At 35.7% G+C, this 22,757-nt stretch overlaps 1 protein-coding gene across 1 annotated transcript in view; it reads left to right on the top strand.

Moving 5' to 3' along the window:
* The first annotated feature begins 3,895 nt into the window (after window positions 1-3,895).
* LOC133529033 (uncharacterized) overlaps window positions 3,896-22,757 on the top strand; it is a 41,026-nt gene continuing 22,164 nt past the window's right edge. Inside the window, exon 1 of the mRNA XM_061866620.1 lies at window positions 3,896-4,335. Within this exon, the coding sequence (XP_061722604.1) occupies window positions 4,330-4,335 (6 nt within the window). The 5' untranslated portion in view covers window positions 3,896-4,329. The remainder of the gene's footprint in view (window positions 4,336-22,757) is intronic.

Raw genomic sequence — 22,757 nt, 5'->3', positions numbered from 1 at the left:
TTTTAACATGCCGTAGATAGTTCTTAATAAATATTATTGGTTCAAATCGTTGTTTTCGTTACCCACAAATCCAAGTTCATGATAATTTTAGGAAAGAGTAGAGCGGGTCTGCCCCCTCGTGGCCTAAATCGGAAACTAAACTTGACATTATCATTTCGCGCCCATAAGCGACGGGCTCCTGTGCGCAATACACCGGCATTCTGAACGTTCCGTCATTTGAAGCCGACTGGAGTATGGATGTCTGTATTTGTAAAATTGCATAGGTACTTAACGCATTCACTGCCAGCAATTTGGTATGAAGATAGTTGACTTGTGTGGAAGGATATAGAATAGTTTGTATCCTTGAAATCATCCCATATCTCATAAGGGTGTAAAAATTATTACGTATCTCCTTGGATATAGACATGTGGGAATATAGTTAGGAATTAGGCGGGTCCACACAGAGCGAGCATCCGCGCGAGGCAATATCCTCACGCTCAAAACAAAATGCCGAGGCACGTCTACACTGGCCGATTTGAGCGTGAGGAAATTGCCTCGCGCGTATGTTCGCTCTGTGTGGATCCGCCTATTGATAAATGATATTATCGTGGCCCGGCAAAATTAGTGAGTAGTAACAGTAACCGGCTGTATTAAGTAACACGAAGATAATATATACATTAGTGCTGCTAAAAGGATGTTTTTTGTACACACTTCCTGGTAAATTCTTACAAATATTATAAACTAGCTGCAACTGTTGGTTGTTGTATATTCTGCATAAACATTGTGCAGCAAAAATTAGCAGCCGTACTAGCACAGGAGTGTCGCGACATTTATATTACCCGCCAGTCTGTCATAACCTCCTGTAATCCTCTGCAGACAGAGTGTCTGAGGAACATGAAAATTCACTGGTTCAGTGAATTTTCATGTTCCTCACTCAAAAAAAGAAACAAATTATGTCGATAATGCGATACAGAGCATAGAGCATGTGAAGAAACAGTTTAATAAAATGATATTTTCTACTAACCGTACTGAAACCGTAATGAAATGAAATGCATTTTATTACGGTTTAGTTTGTTAGTAACAAGAAAAAACTATATTAGTACTTAAACTTAAGTGAAGCGAGGACCAGTGCCTGATTAGGCCACTGTCCCACCTCCAGCTACTACGCTCGTCGCGGACTCTGTGGAGCGTTGCAGCGCATCGCTTTCGCAGCGTCGCATGGAAACCGTCAACGTAATGATGGCCCTGAAACACTTATAATAATAATAAATCAGGCACAGGCCTCCTCCCACGCGCAAGAGGGCTTAGGCTATAGTCCCCACGCTAGCCCAATGCGCATTGGGGACTTCACATACACCTTTGAATTTCTTCGCAGATGTATGCAGGTTTCCTCACCATGTTTTCCTTCACTGAAAAGCTAGTGGTAAATATCATGTGATATTCTTTACCTTCATAAGTTCTACACGAGCCAGGATTTACTGAGCCACTTGGTAGAAAAAAGGAATTTGAAAAACCCATTCACCGATGATGTAGGTACTATAGGTACCTATTTAACAAAATATGTCCCGGAAAGTATCAGGAATTTCAGCATAAAATGACCAGTGTGTTTGTTGGAAAACCGTAAACATAGGGAAAGACAATGGCGATGACCGATGACAAATTGAAGGAAACAAATATGTTGCCGGGGTTTTATTAAAGTTTTAACTCGGTAGGAACAGTCGCCATCAGATATACAAGGTGTAAAAAAATAGTGTGAAAAGGTAACTAAAAGAAAAAAAAATGTCGAGATTTTTTTTTCTATGGGGCAGGTTGTCCAAGTCGGCCAAGGTCAAACATATTTCGCGTCAAAAAATAAATGATAGCCGATGATAATAGGTATAGTCGTTAGATTTGTAGCTGGCCCTCAACGGCTTATCCATTGTCTATTGTTAACTAAAATGGCGCGTGCCACTACCTGCAAAAAAAAGGGTCGTATAATTATAATTGGCACCTGAGCGCGGGCTAGTCTAACGCTCAAAAAACCAGTGTAGGTGTGCTCTCCGATAACGCGCCTTTGTTAGGCATATCGAGGTCACATTTTAGGGGGTAAGTAATAGAACGTATACAAACCTATAATATATCACTCTGAATGTATAAATTCAATTTGTATAATTTTGATCGGAATAACATTCAATTGCAATAACATGCAATATGTATAACAACGAATTCTATAATTGTAAATTGTATAATAAACACTACATATATCATTGTTTACGATAACATTAGAAAGGTATAACGTTGAAATAATATAACATACAAAACAAATATCATCCATTAAAAATAACAACTGCATGTATTTTTGCAAAATATAATGTACTTTTCGTTGCATAATCGATTGTTTTTTTTTTCTCACTACCGAAATTACATTATTTAAATATATTTTTGTGTGTTAGTTAATGAACAGATACAGTTTTTAAATTATTATGAAATGAGCAATGTATTTGAAACATCTATACTATGCGAATTTATATTTCAACGTAGTTTGCTCCGTATTTATCTATTACATATTGCAGCTTTTTTCTGTGGTAATTCTGGTGCTAATTTCTTTATCTAGAGGGTCACAGTTCTAACCTAACCTAACCCACTTTTCTGTTAACAGTTTCTTTTTCCGAAGCCTCAGAGTTCTAACCTAACTTGCTACCTATTCTGGAAACAATTTATTTATCTAGGGGGTCACAGTTCTAACCTAACCTAACCCACTTTTAGCAGTTTTTTTTCTAGTAGTGTGTTCTATGAGGTTTGAAATTCTAGGTCATCCTACTAATTTTACTACTTAATTATATAAGATGATATTTATATTTTAATATGTATATATTATGACAGTTATATGAAATGAGCTTAACTTATATGTATATTATACCAAACAGCCATATGCATGTCGTATGTTATATTATTTTTATGTTATACTAATTGAAAGTATACGTTTACTTTATTATACATAAGATTAGTATACATTTTTAACGTTTGTAAACTGAAATTATTCCAAAAGTGCGTATATATTATAGGACGCACCCCATTTTAGGCTGGTTCGTTAGCGTTCGACTCGCTGGCACTCAGTAACCGTATAGTGACCACACAAGAACTCGCAAATTATTTTTCCATTTGTTCATTTTGAATCTTCTTTCAATTACTCGTACCATAGGAGTTGTAATTAAATAACCGGTTAAAGTGACCGGGCCCTTTTTTTTGCAGGTAGTGGCAGGCGCCGTTTTAGTTAACAATGGACAAAGGATAAGCCATTGGGGGGGCAGCTACAAATCTAACAACTATACCGGATGCCCTCAAACGGATCCGGATCCCCATTATTTTTTTACACCTTATATCGGCGCAGCCAAGGTATTCAAAAATATCTGAATAAAGCATCAAGACGTTACCACACCCGTTCAGATATTTTTGAGTACCTTGGCCGCTCCTCTATATTTGATGGCTATTGTAGGTACCATGGCACCACCCGACTATGGTCCAGTATTACAACAACAAAAACATATTTCGGATGATGTGTAAATTGTGTCACAAATTGAAGGGCACAGAAGCAAAAATACCTCTGTTCATAATATGGACACAGGCGTTTTTACTTTTATATCCGTCTGGTCCAAAAGATTAACGCGTAATTAAGTATCAATAACATTTTATTATTGCCTGAAATGATATGTCTCGGAAAGCGGCGACATACAAGAAAGACATTAAACAAAATTCACACCTGGAGCCCATTTCTCAAAAAACAAAAATAAACGGAATAGGCTCCTGAACGAAGATATTTGGGTTAAAGTTGAGTAAATAGGTAACTAGCGTGTTCTATTTAAATGTGCGGTGTGTGAGATTGTAGGTACTTGTATTATATGCAGACATCCACGGTAAATAGTGCGCGCGTCCATAGCCTAAACTAGTACAAACAACTACTCCTTAGTCCTTGGCGGAGGGAAAAACAACATCTGCCTTATGAATTAAAACTAAGCCAGCGTAACTAATATTTGCGCGTACCTGGCTCTACATGTGGACACATTATTTCTAAATATTTTCTAAGCTTTTTAAAACATAACAATAAATCTACAGCTAAAAAACAATCACACAATATATATTATATATATTAGCCATATTCAGTCGAAAGTGGCAGGGCAACTGAATCGCTGGCGAGAAAGTTTGCCTTTTCAAGCAGTCGCGAATTCGCCGCCGCCGTGGCACGACGCACGTTCGGATACTAGCGATACTCGTACCGGCACCGGAACTTAAATACTAGTGAAATACTTTACAAATACTCTATAGTTGTTCAGTGAAGTTCGTGAAAAGGAGTATTTTAGTGTCAGTGGAAAAATGAACGTAAGTTTGTTGGTTAACTATTTTAATGTTCGTTTCAATACCTTCAAGGTTTTCAGCTTTTCGACCGTTCTTTTTGGTTGTTTTACTGTTTCCGTTGTTTTAATTTAAAGTCATTTAAGTGTAAAAGCGTTTTTTAGAAACATCGTTTCTTGCTTTCAGAGAGAGTTGAATGAACGAAAACGAAAAACAGTGAAAGGAGTTTTATTTTTCGTCTGTTATTCATTCACGCGTGTTATAAAATAATAAAAAAGTAATTAATACATTTCCTGCTGCATTTTGCACAGTTGAACCGTATTACACTGATTTTAAAGTTGATTATTGAATAATTAACCGTTGGTTTGCTTCTGAGCACTTGCATTTATAGCTGAAGGTTATTGTGTTATTCAAATGTCGGCTCCTGAAGTTATTAACTATTAAACTAAAGTAAGGAGTTAGGACAGCCTCTGTAACAATTGCGCTATTGTAACACGTTTTTTTTTTGCTATTGTATCTATATTGGTCCGGTTCGAAGGACCAACTTTTAGATGATTTCGTATGATTATTATAGAAACAAATGTAAAAATATTTTGATGATGATCTCACGATGTTTACGTTTAGGTACACCATTAGAGGAGACCTAGCTAAGATGATACTTGTACAGGCAAGGTATTAAATATCGGCACGGACAAAGTGCCAAAAATATGTATACACGCCCTTATTGCCCATACATTATTGTCCGTATCGATATTTAATACCTTGGCTGTACATCAACAAAAGCCAAACGGATAGAAATAATGTATCTAATATTTTATGTAAGTTTCGATGTTTTTTTTTTCTATCAAAGATCATCTTGGGCTAGGCCCTCTGGGCTACAACCGCGAAAATCGAAGTTCGTCAATTGCGAGCATTTTGCTCTGTCACTCTAATTACGTCTAAGTGAGAGTAAGAGAGAAAAATACCCGCAATTTGCGAATTTCGGTTTTCACGGTAGGCCCCCTGGTGTTTCTAACTTTCTTGTAACAGATAGCCGAAAGGGATTTTAGTTAGACCGAAATACTTATAAAGAGACGTTTAATCGAATTATTTCTGCGAACATAATTTGTAATCAGTAGAATGCAGTTCGCGACCGATTGACTCACGGCCTGAGTCACGGGTCACCGCCAACCCCGTCACTAAGGAAGCAAATTGTTCGATCGATGACCAAATTATTTGATATTTATCCTTAATTGACTCGTTAAAAAATATTAGCGCTAACTCATTAAAATAAAACATATTAAGGTATTTAAGAATTGACTCTTTCACAGTTGGCTATTGTTATATTATAACATCATTAAGTTTTAAAGTGAATATACATTTTATTTACAATAACAATATACATATTTATAATGGACACTCGTATGTCCAGAGGATTACTATAACTAGCTTAAATCTAAAATAGGCCCTTGAGACATTGTACCAAGGATGCTGGCGGCATTTCCTCGTTGTATCACAACAATGCTGATACGTTGTGCCAGGAAGCCGCCGGCTTTTCGGTCACCAGTCACGTTAACCAGACGCTTCGCGATTTCTGCAAAAAAAATGTGCGCGCTGGGACTCCATGGAAATAGAGTTTCAACGCCAAAGGATTAGCTTGAAATTAAACTTAACTAATATTAAGTTTAATTTCAAGCTAAACCTTAATAATATAATATATTAATTTTGAATTATTATAAGAGTTACAAGCAATTAAACATTTATATGACATCGCTCGTAATTTTTTGGCCATGAGTTTATGTACCGGTTTACATATATATTATTAAAATACAAAAATCTCACAACATGAATAATAAAATTAAAATCACTAAAGCTAAAAATTAAAAATACTTATAAAAAATTTGCGCCCTTGGTAGGGTGCCCATCACGCAGGCAGCGTTCCCGCGCAAATTTTTAGAATAATCAAAAAAGTCTAACTTAAGGACACATATCTACATATCTATAGTGGCTATACTTCAAATTATGAAAAAATATTTTCTATAATGTCAAAATCCAGAGAGGAAAATAGGGACTACGTTCGTCCCTTTCCTCTTAAAGCAGAGATAATTTAGAGAAGTAAAGAGAGGGCGGGTTTACTAAAATATTCTTAAACTTGGATGGGTTCCTAAGTATGCTGTGACTTTGAACAGCACATTTATAGTCACAGGCTTAGGTTGAAAAATTAGGTCATTAGAGTCAGACCAAGATAAGTTGGCAGCGATCTTGATAGCCCAAATAGTGCAAGTGTTATTTGAAATGTCAAACATCTATGAAATTACGACGACGTTTACTTAACACTTGCACTGGATGGGCTATTAACATCGCTGCGAACTTAGCTTGGTTGGACTCTGTGATAATTTTCCTAACGCATTACTTACCTTCACCTTTCTAATAGCGAATGTGTTTGATTTGATTTGTTATAAATTGAGATAGAGAAATAAAATATTTTTTAATTAGGGCTCTTACTACTCAGCCATAAATTTACATAAATTGTAAATTTATGGCTGAACATCTTTCTCTTCAAGGCAACTTTCATGAATCTTGAGTATGCAAGTGTCCTATAGTAATAAAATAAAGCAAGTTTTCTAAATAAATAACTAGTTGTTATCGATTCTTAAAACCGCATATAACAGTGAAGTTTACGATATAGTACTTTCGAAAGCGATAAATCGATCTAGGTTTAATATTTGGCAAGAATTTATTAGTTTCCTGTATTTCTGGGCTTCTGCACAAGCGGAGCAAGTCTCCTCCTCTCTCTTTTGCCCTCCTCTTTGGTCCGTATGTATCTAAACCTTTGAGTGGCTAAAGTAAAAGCGGGTTTCTTTAGCTCAAAGGCTTTCATTATTATTTATGACTATTCTAATAATACGTACCCAATACGCTTAATTTTTAGAGGAAAAAAAACCTAGCTCAAAATACATCCTGTGTGTATCCATGTCCATCGATTGGCTAGTTTTATAATCTGTATATTATTTTAGGAGTAGATTATGGATGTAATTAAAGTTGCCTTTGTGTTATGTTCATTTGATTCCATTCTTTGTTATTGTTACTTTCAAATATTTAAAACTTTAGTACTTAATTTTAAGATATATATAAATAACTAATTTGCTATTGTCAGGGTTCATGTTTCATTCTTCGTATGTTGTACATAAATGCAATAAATGATATGATATGGTAGTAGATGTTTGCCTCTATCTTTATCGCTCTAATAGACAATCGAACCGATAGAGACACAGATAATTAAATTTCGATTTTCGATGTTAGATCGTCTCTACGAAAGTTTGTTTTGTCTGCGAGAGTAACGCTCTGCCTTTCAGACAATTGTTACAAAGTTGGTAAAATATCGACAGCCCGTTGTGCCTAGTTGTATAACAGCTAGCCATGCGTGTAAACATACGAAGCGCATAGGAAGCGAATTCCTGCGCCCCAGCCGGCGCCGCTCGCACACGAGAACGTGACGTTCTTTTGTACGTAGATAATGGGTTTCAAAACTGATAGTTTGCATGTTGATGACGTTTTCAGGATCAACATGGTAAGCATTATGAACGCCTGTAACTCCAGAGGAGTTACATGTGCGTTCCCGACTTTAACAGTTAGCACCCTCCTTGAGCTCTGGCAACCTTACTCACCGGCACGGCAAGAACACAACACTATGAGTAGGGTCTAGTGTTATTTGGCTGCGGTTTTCTGTTATGTGGAGGTGCTTTCCCAGTTGGGCTCTGCTCTAGATCTGGAATGACATCAGCTGTGCTGTTGTGCCCTGCGATACAAAGCGAGCTGACATCTTCTAAAGAAGCAATGGGGTTGTGATTGAGTACGGAAGTATGTACGGGCGAAAATGAGCAGGGGCCTACCGCGAAAACCGAAATTCGCAAATTGTGGGGATCCTTGTCCTTTACTCTCACTAAGACGTAATTACTGTAATTAGAGTGACAGAGAAAAATGCCCGCAATTAACGAACTTCGATTTTCGCGGTTATAACCCGGTTCATTGAATCTATACGTGCAACGTGAACGTAGTCGCGAGCAGAGGCAAGTTCATTAATAAATAAATGGTTATGGTTTTTAACGATGTTAGGCAATTCTTCAGCATTTAGTAGATAGTACTTAACCAAGCGATATAATAGCCAGTTACAGGTGTTTACAAAACTTTTTTATTACTAGAAATTATACTCCGTTGTGTAACATTGATGCATTGATTATTAAAATAAACTAACACGCTCCGTACAAGGATTATCCAACGTTTTTCAGCAATTCGATAATAATACGTTGAATTGCTGATACGTAATACTTCCAATTTATTCGACTTAAATGGTTTCTTACGTAGTGTTTAATATTAAACCGGCAATACATAAAACATTAACCTGTAGGCCTTAACCGCTTTTTCATGTAAGTACCTACCTACACCGAGCTGCAAAATTGCATGGCCACTTTATGTATTTATGTGTGAATTTCATTCATCATAACTTACCTATCCACGCACTATTGCAGCTAGCTGTAGGTATATGTACTTACCTAAAATGCGCATACCTTTTTTTTATCGCATTTTAGGTATGCTATTATTACTCGTACCTATTACCTACCTAGCAGTGGGTAAGTCAATTACACACAAATCACATTTGTATTATAAGAAGCCTCGGGGAGAAAGCTTGGTTCATAAAAAAATACTAGGTTTTAGGCATATTAGTAGATAAATTAAATTTTAAGAAGCAGAAACGTCTACGAACGATGCTACTAAGCCATCCAGAGGCCGTGAGTTCAAGTCTCACCCAAGACAGTAATTTTTCCACGTTAAAAAAAAATATTAGTAGATACTTTATAACACAATATCGTGGATACGTAGTATAATTTCCTCAAGATTTGGTAACTATTTCGTGCTCAATTACCACTATTCAGTGTCAATACATCATGTTTTTTCGATGATCAAATGTCAAAAGCAATCCAAAAGTCTGAACACCTCCAAGATCATGTCGGGGTGCTCACGCAGTGTATGTAGAAATTTTTCAAAATCGTATTATAATCTTAAGATTAGCGGTGGAAGTCGCCAGCAACATGCTGAGATGAGGGCATGTCGTGGAACTTTATTTATTCGTCGTTTTTCTTATACGTAAATTGATTGTTTGTGTGTCTATTTCTATTAGGTGGTATCGTTTGACCGCCATGATACCTACCTCTCGATATCATTTCCTCAATATTTTTTCAACATTTGGTAACAGTTTCGTGCTCAATTGCCCTTTACATAACGGCGAGTGAAAGGTCGAGCCTTCCACGGAAACATTTACGGCTATCATTAGAGCAATGTTTAGTAAATATTCGGAAGTAGGGTAATCATTGCCTTATGATTATGACTCTGTTTTAGGAATGTATAGTTTTTTTATTGCCTAAAATATGGTTGGATACACATTTTATATATTTGAGGGGAAAAGGGCAAAGTCACGTGGTCATTCTTAAATAAGTTATTTTGTTAAGGTTATCACCCTACCAGATTTTTATTGTGTACTATTTATAATTATAATTAAGTGAATAATTACAAATTAATTAATATGGTCCTATTCTGCCTGAAACACAGGAACTCCTAGTTCAGGCATTTGTAAACTTTTCCTTATCCTTAATCCTTAGTCTTTAAGTGCTAACACTGTACTTATACTGTTTTCAATAAAATTATTTGTATTTGTATTCTTGATACAAACTTAGTCCCCGCTTTTATTTCTGGATATTGACATAATAATAAATATTTTAAACCAATTTGATGTATATATAAGCACAGCTAAGCCCCTTCGTTTGATGTTTTTGCTTTTTTAGTTATTATAAGAATTATGAGCTTTTTAAAAATGTATGAGATTTTTTTTTCGCTCATAACTCTTATAATAACAATCAAATTAATTATTTCTCCACAAAGTCAATATCCAGGATGGAAAATGGGGACGTTTTTATGGAGAAACGCGGTCCTACTATCGTCAGCAGTAATGTAATCTAAACATTACTGTGGTAACAGTAGTAACAGTAATGTTACCTAAACAAAATAAATATTAAAGTGTTACAACACGGAAATAAATCAGTTTTTATAGCTGAACGAATTTGAATGTAACGTCTTATGCACCTTGGACATAATATAAATAAAATTGTATAATATAAAGTGTTATAACTTATTTATTATAGCAAAAACAATTTTGAATGTAAGTACGTCTCTTACGCATCTTGTATGCAATACGTATAACTGGCGTAATTACTATCCGCGTTATAACTTATTTGTTATAACTGAACAATTTGAAATGTAACGTCTTATGCACCTTGAACGTAATAAATAAACTTATAACACGTATTAACTTAATTGCACTTGCAATTTAATGGGTTAATACCTGAATAAATAACATTTTTATTTATTTATTTATTTATTAAGTGTTATAACTTATTTATTATACTACGAGTTTCATGTTACGAATTTTAATTTTAATTAAGTGCAAGGTTGGTTTACGCACGCAATCCACGCAAATAATGTATACAAGTTGTAAATGCAACAAAAAATCTGGATAAAAACATAGTTATTGGAACTTGAAAGTTACGTACTAAAAAGATTTATCGTGAAAATATCCGTGTTTCCTCAAGGTTTTCTTTCAAGGATATCTGGAGTTACTAGTTTTCTCTCTGCATTCAATACGTTAATACGAAAGACAGTCCGCTGTGTTTGCTAGTGTAAAAATATCTGGCTCGGCCTCTGAGCTCCTCTGAATGCATCTGCGAATATGTTAAGATGGGAATGAGGAATGTCTTGTGCGATTGTATGTTCCAACCGATGAATGTAATAGGCAGTATTGTACAATATATTATCCTTCGACAGCTCTAAAATATATTTTAAACCACTTAGTCGGATCATGAGAATTGCGAAGACACGACAGTCGTGACGCGCGTCTATAGCTAAGCCGAGCCGTTCGGAGACTCTGTAAATCACGGCTCACTTTGAGGTATTTTTACGGCTTGTTTGAAAAATTAACCGGGCTTTTCATGGAATATTTGACTTCTTCGAATACTTTCAAGCAACGTGTTAGACATTTACATATTGAGATAAATGGAGGCTTTAAGTTATATGTACTTTGTTTTCATAATCATTAGTGTAGTATATTACTCGTATAAATGCTATTTCTGCCTGTGCGTTCTTGTAATTGGCTCTGTATTGCTATTTTAAATGTTTAATTTATCGATTATAATTATAACTGTTTCCTCCTTTCCTCGAGATTTCTCGAAAAAAATAGTAAGATGCAGGCGGAAAATAAATTCAATATACCGGGTGTTTCCTGTAACAGGAGCAATAAATTAAACTGTAGGCTGTACTCCTCAAACTCAACAACATTTGTTCAGCAACTTTTTAAAATAACGTATGTTTTAATGTTTATTACACATTGAAGTTACTTCTAAGACGCCATGTATTGCGAATTTTGTTACGTTTAAAGCGTGACATTGAAAATAATATTAAATTTATATAAAAAAGGTAAAATCTAATGATTTCATAATTTAAAAAATTTGTTAATCAAAAGTTATATCGTTTTGGGAGTACAATATATGGTTTAATTATTTGCTCGTGTTACAGGAAACACCCGGTATAAAGTCTTAATTAAAGTAATTAATTACTCAAGTATAGGTATTGCTTGTAAGCCTTATTAATTTACAATTGACAGCTTAGGCATTGACATTTATTTATGTCAATGGCGACCAAAGCTTAGTGTCGGAAGTGGACCCTTTCCTATCACTCGAGATCGGCGCAGCATGTCTTTTTCCTCCATACCTCTCTGTCGTTCGACATTTTATCATTCACCTGTTTTCTTTTCGTGTCATCTCTCACTTTTTCCTTGGTTTTTCTTACCTCTTACATGCCTCCACATTAATTCCTCATATTTTGGTGATATAATGGCGTCAAATGACTTTCATCCCTCCGCATCTATCCAATGGATTTGGGTTTTTTTTTTATTTATTTATTTGAATCAAAAGAAGATTACAAAAAGGTTTAAACTACTAATCTGCCAAACTGCAGTACAGTTTGTTGGCAGAAAAACTAAATCTACCCTCCATCAACTAGTAGGTATTATAAATATTAATAACTGTATAGCCGCTTTTGCATACGTTTGTATATTGAAACCTTACTATGTTAAAACTTAAACTTCAAAGTGGTTATCACATACTGTTATTGATCACAGGTCATTGTATTATATAATTCAAGCTAACATTAACATTGTAAATTAAAATAACTGCTAAGTTTAAGCTAGTTATTAGTTTAGTTTAGTCGCTGTAGTACCCTTATAAATGATTTCACACGTATAACCGAAACAAGCCTGTCCATAGACCCACCACAGAACTTTCCCACAGAAATTGTCGTAGTAATTTTAACTTTTTTAAATATACGTGATGCTAATGACGTTTTTAATGCGTAAAAGCAGCATACACGCTAAAAACTAGAGTGGTTTAGTGCTGCATCATGAACAATACACGTGCATGCATTTAATGGTTTACTGTATTCTTGTGAAATTTATTCTACAATTTTAATTATTTTCCAATGACTATTACGGCTGTTACGTCTATTTTTTAACCTTTTTCATGGATGAGAGTCCTTATAACCCATCATCTGCGGGGTAAGCTAGGCTGTGGGGCATTATTGGCATTATTCAACTGAATATTGTTGACAGCTCGTGGCACCGCAACTGTTTTGACTTTGCCAGCCATGTTATCTCAAAATTGGCCATCCGCCCAAGTCAACTTTCTATATTAATGTATTTCGAATAGCACAACTTGAACTTAGTTCGCCGGTGACATTGCCATTTCCACAAAAGTGGTTAACACCATTTGACGTAAACTTTCCCAAGCCGCATTGGGATTGTAAATAGCGTAAGGACCCAAAAATAGTTATTTGTGCAACAAGAGAGCAAAGTTGTTTTTTCTTGCGAAGGACTCAAAAACACGAGATGTAAAATAACTTTGCTCTCGTGTGACACATACAACTTTTCACCTCAGTATTGAGAACATATTAAAGGTAAAAAAACATCAACATCGAGTAAAGTTAACCACATTTATTTGCATTCATGAATGAAAGGCATTATAATTATGACGAAAGCTTGTCTCACTCCCTGAAGTGACGAAAGTAGGCTTGTTCGAGCTGTTGAGGTGAAAAATACTTTACGACATTATTTTTTCCGATCTTAGCGAGAACAGTAAGCCGTATTACTTTCAAATCCTATTCCATTAGTGGCATTAGTATGTGAGATGATAAGTTTATACTTAATATCATATTTTTATGTCTTGAGTGAAGTGAATTTTATTTTATATCCATTATCTCACGTCTAATTTCGCTAGACAGGTCCAGAAATCGCGCGCAAGCAATCTTAATGGTCATTTCCGCTAAAACACTAAACAATGTGACTTAAGTAAAAGCAAATCCAAAATCATATACCCGTTTACCACAGATAAGCAAATTGATTAAGTATGTCATTGTCCAATTTGCAAGCGTACAATGGATGACGTAACGTCCTAAATTCAGTACTGCCAACTGCCACGTTTTTAGACCAAAAAGATTACTATCCGGCGTTCGCACCATTGTGGGTCTGGTTTTGTCTAATTATTTTTAATTCATGATAATTTTATCACTATAATGAAATCCCACAATGGATTTTGCATAATTTGTCAACAGTCGATTTTTTGCGCTTTTATGTTGGAAATAAATTTTGGGATTTGATATTGTAAAAAAAGCATATATCTCACGCTTCGTCGGTAATTAGATTCTATCTATAGACCAGGATCTCCAAACTTTTTTACCCGGAGGTCAAGACAGGCCTTAAGGGCCGATTACATCTACACTTACCACCAGGCGAGACTGCTTACCATCAGGCGGGCCGTATGCTTGTTTGCCACCGAGGTAGTATAAAAAAAAACACTTCCCGATATGGGCCCCGAGTCAGTCAGTCAGTCAGTTTCACGGAATATCAGCACTGCATCGTTAACAATATTTGAAATGTGAAAATGGTTTATAAGTACCGATACAAAAATATCAAACATTGAAAATTTCTGGCAATTAGAGACAAAGTATTTTTTAAATGACAAATATTGTTAAAGATGTGCTGATATTTGGTGAAACGGAAAAATACTCTTACTCGGGCCCAACAACGCAACGGGCCCATTTGTGTTTGCATGTGGATGTAATTGGCCCTTTAGGCTCATCCGCTGAATACCACGCCCTAATAGTATGGCCCTTCCGCTTCATTTCCGTGGGTCAAATGGGATCAAAAGTAAGATTTGTCCAAACAATTTATTATGTATTTAGGAGATATATTGTGCTAGGTATCCTTTGATATTGCTGATAGCTGCATTTTACAATATAGGTAATAATAATTCAGCCTATATATATCCCACTGCTGGACACAGACCTCCTCTCATGCGCGAGAGGGCTCGCGCTATAGTCCCCACGCTAGCCCAATGCGGATTGGGGACTTCACATACACATTTGAATTTCTTCGCAGATGTATGCAGGTGTCCTCACGATGTTTTCCTTCACCGAAAAGCTAGTGGTAAATATCAAATGACATTTCGTACATCAGTTCCGAAAAACTCATTGGTATACAAGCCAGAATTTGAACCCGCGACCTCCGGATTGAAAGTCGGACGCCATATCCACTCGGCCACCACCGTTACAATACAATACCGAATAACCGCAGTAAAACCAAAAAATATTAAAATACCTATGTAGATTACGTAAGTTAATTATAGCATAGAATGCAGATTGCTTAACAATAAAACTATGCATGAAGAAAATAAACAGTAAACAGAAGTCAAAATAAAACTTGAATTAAAGACATTCTTTCCGATACAAACACGCACTAACAAATCAAACTTACGAAACTTATCATCGGTCTTCCATTATTCTATTAAGCTAAAAATAATTTCTAACTATTCGACTCGTAGTTCGTACAATGGCGTGACCCAATTGAGTTTCTTACTTCATGCGGCTTAAGTTAATTTCCAAATCAATAACACGTCGGCTCTCTTTTCTTTTTAAAGTATTGAATTGGCGGCGGCAGGCAATATCATTGTTATTTTATTTTAATTGATGCACTATACCTTTCAGCTTATAGCTAAGTGGGCCGGCTGCTGGTAGCTACCAAAAGCACGTGAATTATTTAATATGTACTTTATTTACTTTGACATTCGACTGAGGTTACCTGCTTGAAAAAAATGTTATGTTTCATTTAATACTGATATTAAATGTTAAAAAGGTTCATTGTCAAAAATTTCATTTTTGATGCAGGGTTGTTTTTTTTAAATACTACGTCGGTGGCAAACAACCATACGGCCCGCCTGATGGTAAGCAGTGTCCGTAGCCTATGTACGCCTGCAACTAAAGAGGAGTTACATGCGCGTTGACGACCCTAAACCCCTCCTCGTTGAGCTCTGGCAACCTTACTCACCGGCAGGAACACAACACTATGAGTAGGGTCTAGTGTTATTTGGCTGCGATTTTCTGTAAGGTGGAGGTACTTCCCCAGTTGGGCTCAGCTCTAGATCTGGAATGACATCCACTGGCTGTGCCCTACCACACAAAGCGATATGACATAAACTAACTAAATTAAATCTAATAAAATAATAAACATAAATAAGAATATTAAAAAACCCCCTCCTATGAAAAGTCCCCCAGGTCTGTCCTCTGCGGAAGGATGCCGACAAGGCTGGCTACGTTCCCTCGTTGAATGGCGATGCCTATTCGCTGACTGTACTTTTTTTCGGTACAGTCAACTCATCGAGATTATTCTAATAAACCCAAACATGGTTGCGTTGTTTTATCATAGAGTTCCTATGACCACTTCCGGTGTCCATCATCGGATCACCTCAATTGTACGATTGCATTGAAAGATCGTCACCTAACTTACGCAAATATGTGAAGTTTGAGCTCTGTCGAACAACGGGAATTGGGTCTAATTTAGATTTGACCCGAACATACATACATACACTAGTTAATTTATGTATTAATATTGACACAATTGGCACTTGACAATTGGGTAGGTTGTACTTGTAACATGAGACAATCGTACATTGCCACACCACGCAAACCTCTCTTATGAGCAGAGATCGGACAAATTTGCGTCATTGCTCGCAATAATGTGGACATGACTCCAAAATTAATCAAATATGTAATCATTTAATTAATTTCTTACTTGAATTAAATTTTAATTCCTAGTCAATAAATACAAAAGTTTGTTAAAGTATAGATTTATTAAGAAAATGATCAGTATTTTTTCCAAATTTTCTGCAGTCAGTCTATTTCTTTTTACATCAAAAATATACTTAAGTGCTGAAAAACTCCGCTCGCACTCCACTGATGTTAATGGGGCAAACTTAAGTAGTTTTATAGGAATATTATTATTCCAGTATAATTCAGAGTTTATTTTCTGTTCTAAGTTGTGGGCGATAACCTCAAAATCGGGATAAACTAAACAAAGAACAGAAAATATATATAAAACTACTTAAGTTTGCCTCATTAACATCAGTGGAGTGCGAGCGAAGTTTTTCAGCACTTAAGTATATTTTTGATGTAAAAAGAAATAGACTGACTGCAGAAATTTTGGAAAAAATACTGATTATTTTCGTTAATAAATCTATACTTTAACAAACTTTTGTATTTATTGACTAGGAATTAAAATTTATGTCAAGTAAGAAATTAATTAAATGATTACATATTTGATTAATTTTGGAGTCATGTCCACATTATTGCGAGCAATGACGCAAATTTGTCCGATCTCTGCTTATGAGGCTTGATGTCAGTGCACGTTTGGATTGGCCTGTAATCGTCACAAAAGAAAATAACGACAACTTTTGCTTTCAATCTTCAGTATCTTCACGTAGGTACCAGGTATATAATAAGAATAATACATGAACTTTTTTTTATAATTAGCCTAATGAACTGTCTCTTGAACTTTTTTTATAATTAGCCTAATGAACTGTCTTTTTATTGTAATATTGTCTCTATAAAAGCTAAATTAACCTTTTTCACTGTTGTACATTGAAAGCGATGGCCCCCTCCTCTATAACAAAGCATAATTAGCAGAACAATAGACGTAAAACATGTTATTAACTTATTAAACTCATATATTGCATCTTTATATTCGCTCCATGCAAATTATTTATATTCATTCAGCCTTCGTTTCGACATTGGAAGACAATAGTACATTACGATACAAGTGCGAAAAATAGGAAATTCGAAACGAGTGGCGATAAATTAAAACACGACCGAAGGGAGTGTTTTAAATCGACACGAGTTGCGAATTACCTATTCGCACATGTATCGTACAACGTTTTACAGTACATATGGCCCTTTAAATGTTCGACACAGTAACATAATATGCTACTTCTCGCACTAGTGCTATAAAGTAGCCCCATATGTACTGTAAACACTTTTTCATAGGTATACATATTTAGTCAGCTGTTGGAAATATTTTGATCCTTTGTCGCTCTAACTTACTTTTAAATATGTATACTTAGTGCAGTCCTCCTACTTATGTCTCTAAAACGAAAAGGTGTTAAGAATGCGTCTCACAAGTATAAGAATTTGAATAACAAACAAAATAGTTTCTCTTGCAGTAATATTGTCTGATAAATTCGTTCCTTTTACGCTGTTTTACATACATATTTTGAAGAAAAAGTCCGTGACATGAATATAGGCATCTCTATTAACCTACTTACTTTACTTAGCTCCGAGCTTAAGACTTAAGACCTCCTATAGGACTTATTATGTTCGATGAAATTTAAAGCATCTTTGTTCCGTTCAATTTTCATACAAAAAAAAATCATCTCTGTTTCTTAAACTGTAGATTCAAATTTCACTGTCAAATTTTGGATTTTGTCATTGTATGGCTGGTTCTTACGAGGATACTTTAAAGAGTTGAAAGTAAACAAAAGGCCCTACCGCGAAAAACGAAATCGACATTTCTATATCTGCTTCTCGAATATGCAAGAGCGATATAGAGGCATATAACGAAATTTCGGTTTTCGTGGTAGGAGTAGACCCTCAGTTGACGTTCTAATATTATATTACAATCTGAATTAAGAAGTAGGTTTTTTTCTATTAAAGATTAAACATACCCTACCCTCGTAGTGCAAACGATAAATGCCTGAACCCTACCTATACCTACCGGAACCTAAGTCTATATTTTTTAACACTGATTCAAGAGCCTGTTTCTATATAATGTAGGTAATTACTAATAACCTGGCTATTTAACATCCTATCATACACCCAACTACATGTGAATTAATAGTTCTTCTCACATATCTTCCAGTCTCCACAAAAGAATATCAATCGCAAGTCAAAGCCCGCTTGCGGTCGTCCCCACTTCCGTGCACTTTTTCCCCCTCCGTGCGTTGCATTGTTGAGGCTCATTGTTCTGATCTTTGGCTACTTGGGGAGTCAGACGGCGACTCAGGCGGTGAGCTACTTTATTTCATACATGCTGTATAATTATACAAATCAACAACCATTGTAAACGAGATGGTACCTAACATATCAATAGAGTCAGTCCAAGCTAACACTGCAGCGATTTCGTGTTATCATAAAAGTCAAATTTTAATGTCTATGAAATTATGACGTTTAAAGTAACAACTTCCACAGTGTGCTATCAAGCACGCTGCAGAGTTAGCTTGGTCCGACTCTAGTCTGTTGTATGAAAAACTGTAGCAGCCAAGCTTATCACGAGTTACATTTTCAAATCGGAGATCGGTTATTCGGTCTTGTGTTATTCGGAAGTTACCTGAAGAATTTACTATTTGAGCTTTAAAAAAAATCCTGATTCTTATAGATCCTGGGATTTTTGGGTTCTATCAACTCAGAATCACTAGTATATTCAAAACTAATGCAAAAAAATGTCTCAAAAATTTGCCTGAAAATCGTAGATTCCAACACGTCACACAAATACAAGTAAAACATTTTTTATTTTCACACTAAAATGTGACGTAATGGAACGGACGTTTGGGACATTTTTTAAATGGTAGGATCTCAGAATGGTGTCGATTCTGAGTAGAATGAACCCAAGATTTTCCAGATTTGTAAGTGTTTCCACTGGTTTTTAACTTAGATGCAAACAAATAGTACCTATTAAATCTACAGATGTTGACCGTGAAACTTCTACGTACAACTGAATATAAATTAGTAAAAATACCTCTATACAAACGAGTTCAATCGGACACGCAAATTGGAATGGGAAGATTCTATGATGCAATTATCAATCAACCAATTCTTAAAACGCAGCCGCTTAATACATTATATTTCATTTTAACAAGAGGACTTAGGATTGTACCCTGAGGCATACTAAACATTTGCTACTGTCGGAACATATCAACTAAGAGATCACGCACGAAGCATCATCTCATCGGTACCTAGTCATAGTCACTGTTAGAATGAGAAGCACTTCACACACACCACTTCCTGCTTTTACCTTGTGAGTACCTTAGGGTATCTGTAACTGTAACAGGTAGTGGCAATTAACCAGGAGGAAGCGTTTGACAATGCCGTCCAGTGGCGTGACTAATCGGCATTACATTAGGCAACTGACAACACCCTTATCCTGTGCGGCATAAGAACGTGTTTACGTTGCGTAATGATGTGTATAGTTTTGTTGACGAGTGGAGCGTGCGCATGCGATTAATCGCGCGAATGTGCGTAATTTCTCTTTTGGTGCCGGTCGGTTGTTTCTTTGTGTCCTTATCAAAACACCAAGAGACAATTTTGACGGTAGTAGCTTAGCAGATTATTCAACATAAGAAAATCGCAAAACATTTGTACGTATCACATTCACTGCAGTATAGGATTGAAATACACCCCATGTAAAGTATACTTAGTTCGTGTTGCACTAATTGTCATAGTGAAAGTGCGTGGCACGTAAACATCGGTGGGTGCAGTCAATTGGCATTTAACATCTGCACATTACAACGAACCACACAAAATATCAAACACATCTGTAGAACCATAAGAGCGTGACATATATTTAAAGCCCCTTTGTTGTGCAAGCTATTATTGCAGGTGACTATAAGTATCATCGTGTGAAAATAATATTTTATCTACTTTTAGGTCTGTGAAATAATCATCACTTCCATCACTTACGGTCGGATCCACTTGATAGTTACTTAGTTACCTAATATGGAATGGAACAGAGACGAAATGGACCATACTGATCGAAAAGACAACAGATCGAAGGATCGAACATCAGCAACTTTTATGTTTATGACGCATCGGATGCGGTGAAATAAACAAAGTCGTTAAAAGTACGGCACACTATTCAAAAAGACGTCAGATGTTTACAATCTTCAAACAAGAAGGAACGGCTACTTTAGCTGTTCTTGTAACTGGTAACTACACTAGTGTTACTGTAGCTGGTAAATTGTGTGATAGACCGTCACTTCACCTATTTTCGAAACAAGCGACGCGAGTCACAAAACATGACGGCCTAGAGGCTAGACTGCACGGTTCGTTTCAAATTGAAAAACGAAAACACATTTGGAAACTGTAGCACAACGCAGTTATAGCTCTAATTCTGTGTAGTTACAAACGTAACCATCTAATGGTCATGAATACAGTCACGCACATGACGCACATTACAAACCGTTATACAAATTCACAGGAAACCGGACAATCTCAGGAATTATCTTGGCATCTCTTCCCAGAGTTGTGTAACATGACTAACATGAGTGTCCGACAACAATTATGCCACTTTCACTGTCGTCCGAATCCAAATCACAATGGATCTCGTCAATCCGCTATAAATAACGCAGAACAAAAGAACAAAGACAGGTGACCATTTTTCAAAATGGCGCGTTGCGTAAGATGTGTTTATGTGTTTTGACGTGTTCAAAACAAATAATGTAACGTTTCCCATGCTTATTTGATTTTATATACGATAATACATAGATTTTAACCATCGTTAACAGCTTGTGTGCGTTTATGTAATGTTTTTATCACACAAGTGAATATAAAAGAAACAACCGTATACATATAAGGGTTCTAATAGAAAAATAGGCTTTAACGGGGTATCTGTCTGTAGGAGAGATGTGATCCATTGGACACCTACACTATCTAGTAATTAGACAAAAATTATAGTAGCACCCACTATTGAGTTCAAACCAAACTATCACAAATGTCAGTATCTACCAATCACACATCTATAACAGAAAACCGCATCGAAATGGGAACAACAAACAAACTCTTGTATACAAGTCTATGTCTTCCACTCTAAACGCATATACATACTCAGATGTACCTACACCTACAGTATACGTTCTGTCGTGAGTAATAAAAGTTTTAACAGATAATAATAACTTGAATTGAATGGATCATAACTACCTATGTCAATAATAAAATCACAACGAGACTTACCGTGATTTTATGTCCACCTTGACCCTGACGGCAACCTACTTTTACGCGGGAAAGTATTATAACAAGTCAACACTACTAATGGCACTAAAATATGCATATCGCCATCTTTCTGGTTTTTGTACGTAGTTATAAATCGTTTTCTAATGTCGCTGTCGAGAAACCGAAGCATTTCTCCTTGCAAAATACATGGGAGAGATAGTACGTGGATAGTACTTAAATGATTTGTGGTGTCGGTCTGAGAAAGGGTAAAAGCTGGCTGTATGCACGATTTGAGAATTTTACTTATCTGTGGCTAAACTTTAATGGCGGGTGAATTAAAAAGTTGTCACGAGTTCAGGAGACATTATTTACTTTTTGCTTTCTCTTACTGTTACGAATTGGATAATCGAATTTGGACAATTTACAAAAAGTCGGAACGTTTTTATCGGCGAGTGTGTCATTGGTTAAATAAAAAGGCTTTAAAATGAGTTATGAAAGAAAGTATGAAATAGTAGATTGTTAACCAAGGGATGACATTTTGCCTGTCACCCGAGTTAACCACTCTATTTTTTATTTCGAATAAATATATACAGTAGTATTTCTTGAGGCTAGTTTCAAATTAATGATTTAGGTAATAACCATCGTTATTTAGAAATAGAAATAGAAATAGAAATCTTTATTGCGAAACCATGGTACATAATAGATGTTATATTAGAGTGTGAAAACACATGGCACCCTGTTAGGGCATTGCAAATAATCTTACATCTAGGTATTCTAGTTTCTATCATGTAATGTTCTTAATTAAATATAAACAACATTGTCTAAACTTATTAAAGTTATTAAAGTAATTATTAAAGGTATTAAAGTTATTAAAGTTATTTATGTAATGGGGAGCTAATTATCAGAATAGAAATTCTACAACAAATCCATTTAATACCAAAATTGTAATTTCTTATCGTAAAAAAGAGAAAAAAAAACGTAATTAGAAAGTACATTGCTCTAGACCAGAAACGTATCATTTTCTGCACACCTTTCAGAACAACAACGACCCACTTTCAGAG

This window comes from Cydia pomonella, chromosome 20 (genome assembly GCF_033807575.1).
Source record: "Cydia pomonella isolate Wapato2018A chromosome 20, ilCydPomo1, whole genome shotgun sequence".
Taxonomy (NCBI): Eukaryota; Metazoa; Arthropoda; class Insecta; order Lepidoptera; family Tortricidae; genus Cydia; species Cydia pomonella.
The sequence above is the reverse complement of the archived record's forward strand: the minus strand, read 5'-3'. Positions and strand labels throughout refer to the sequence as shown.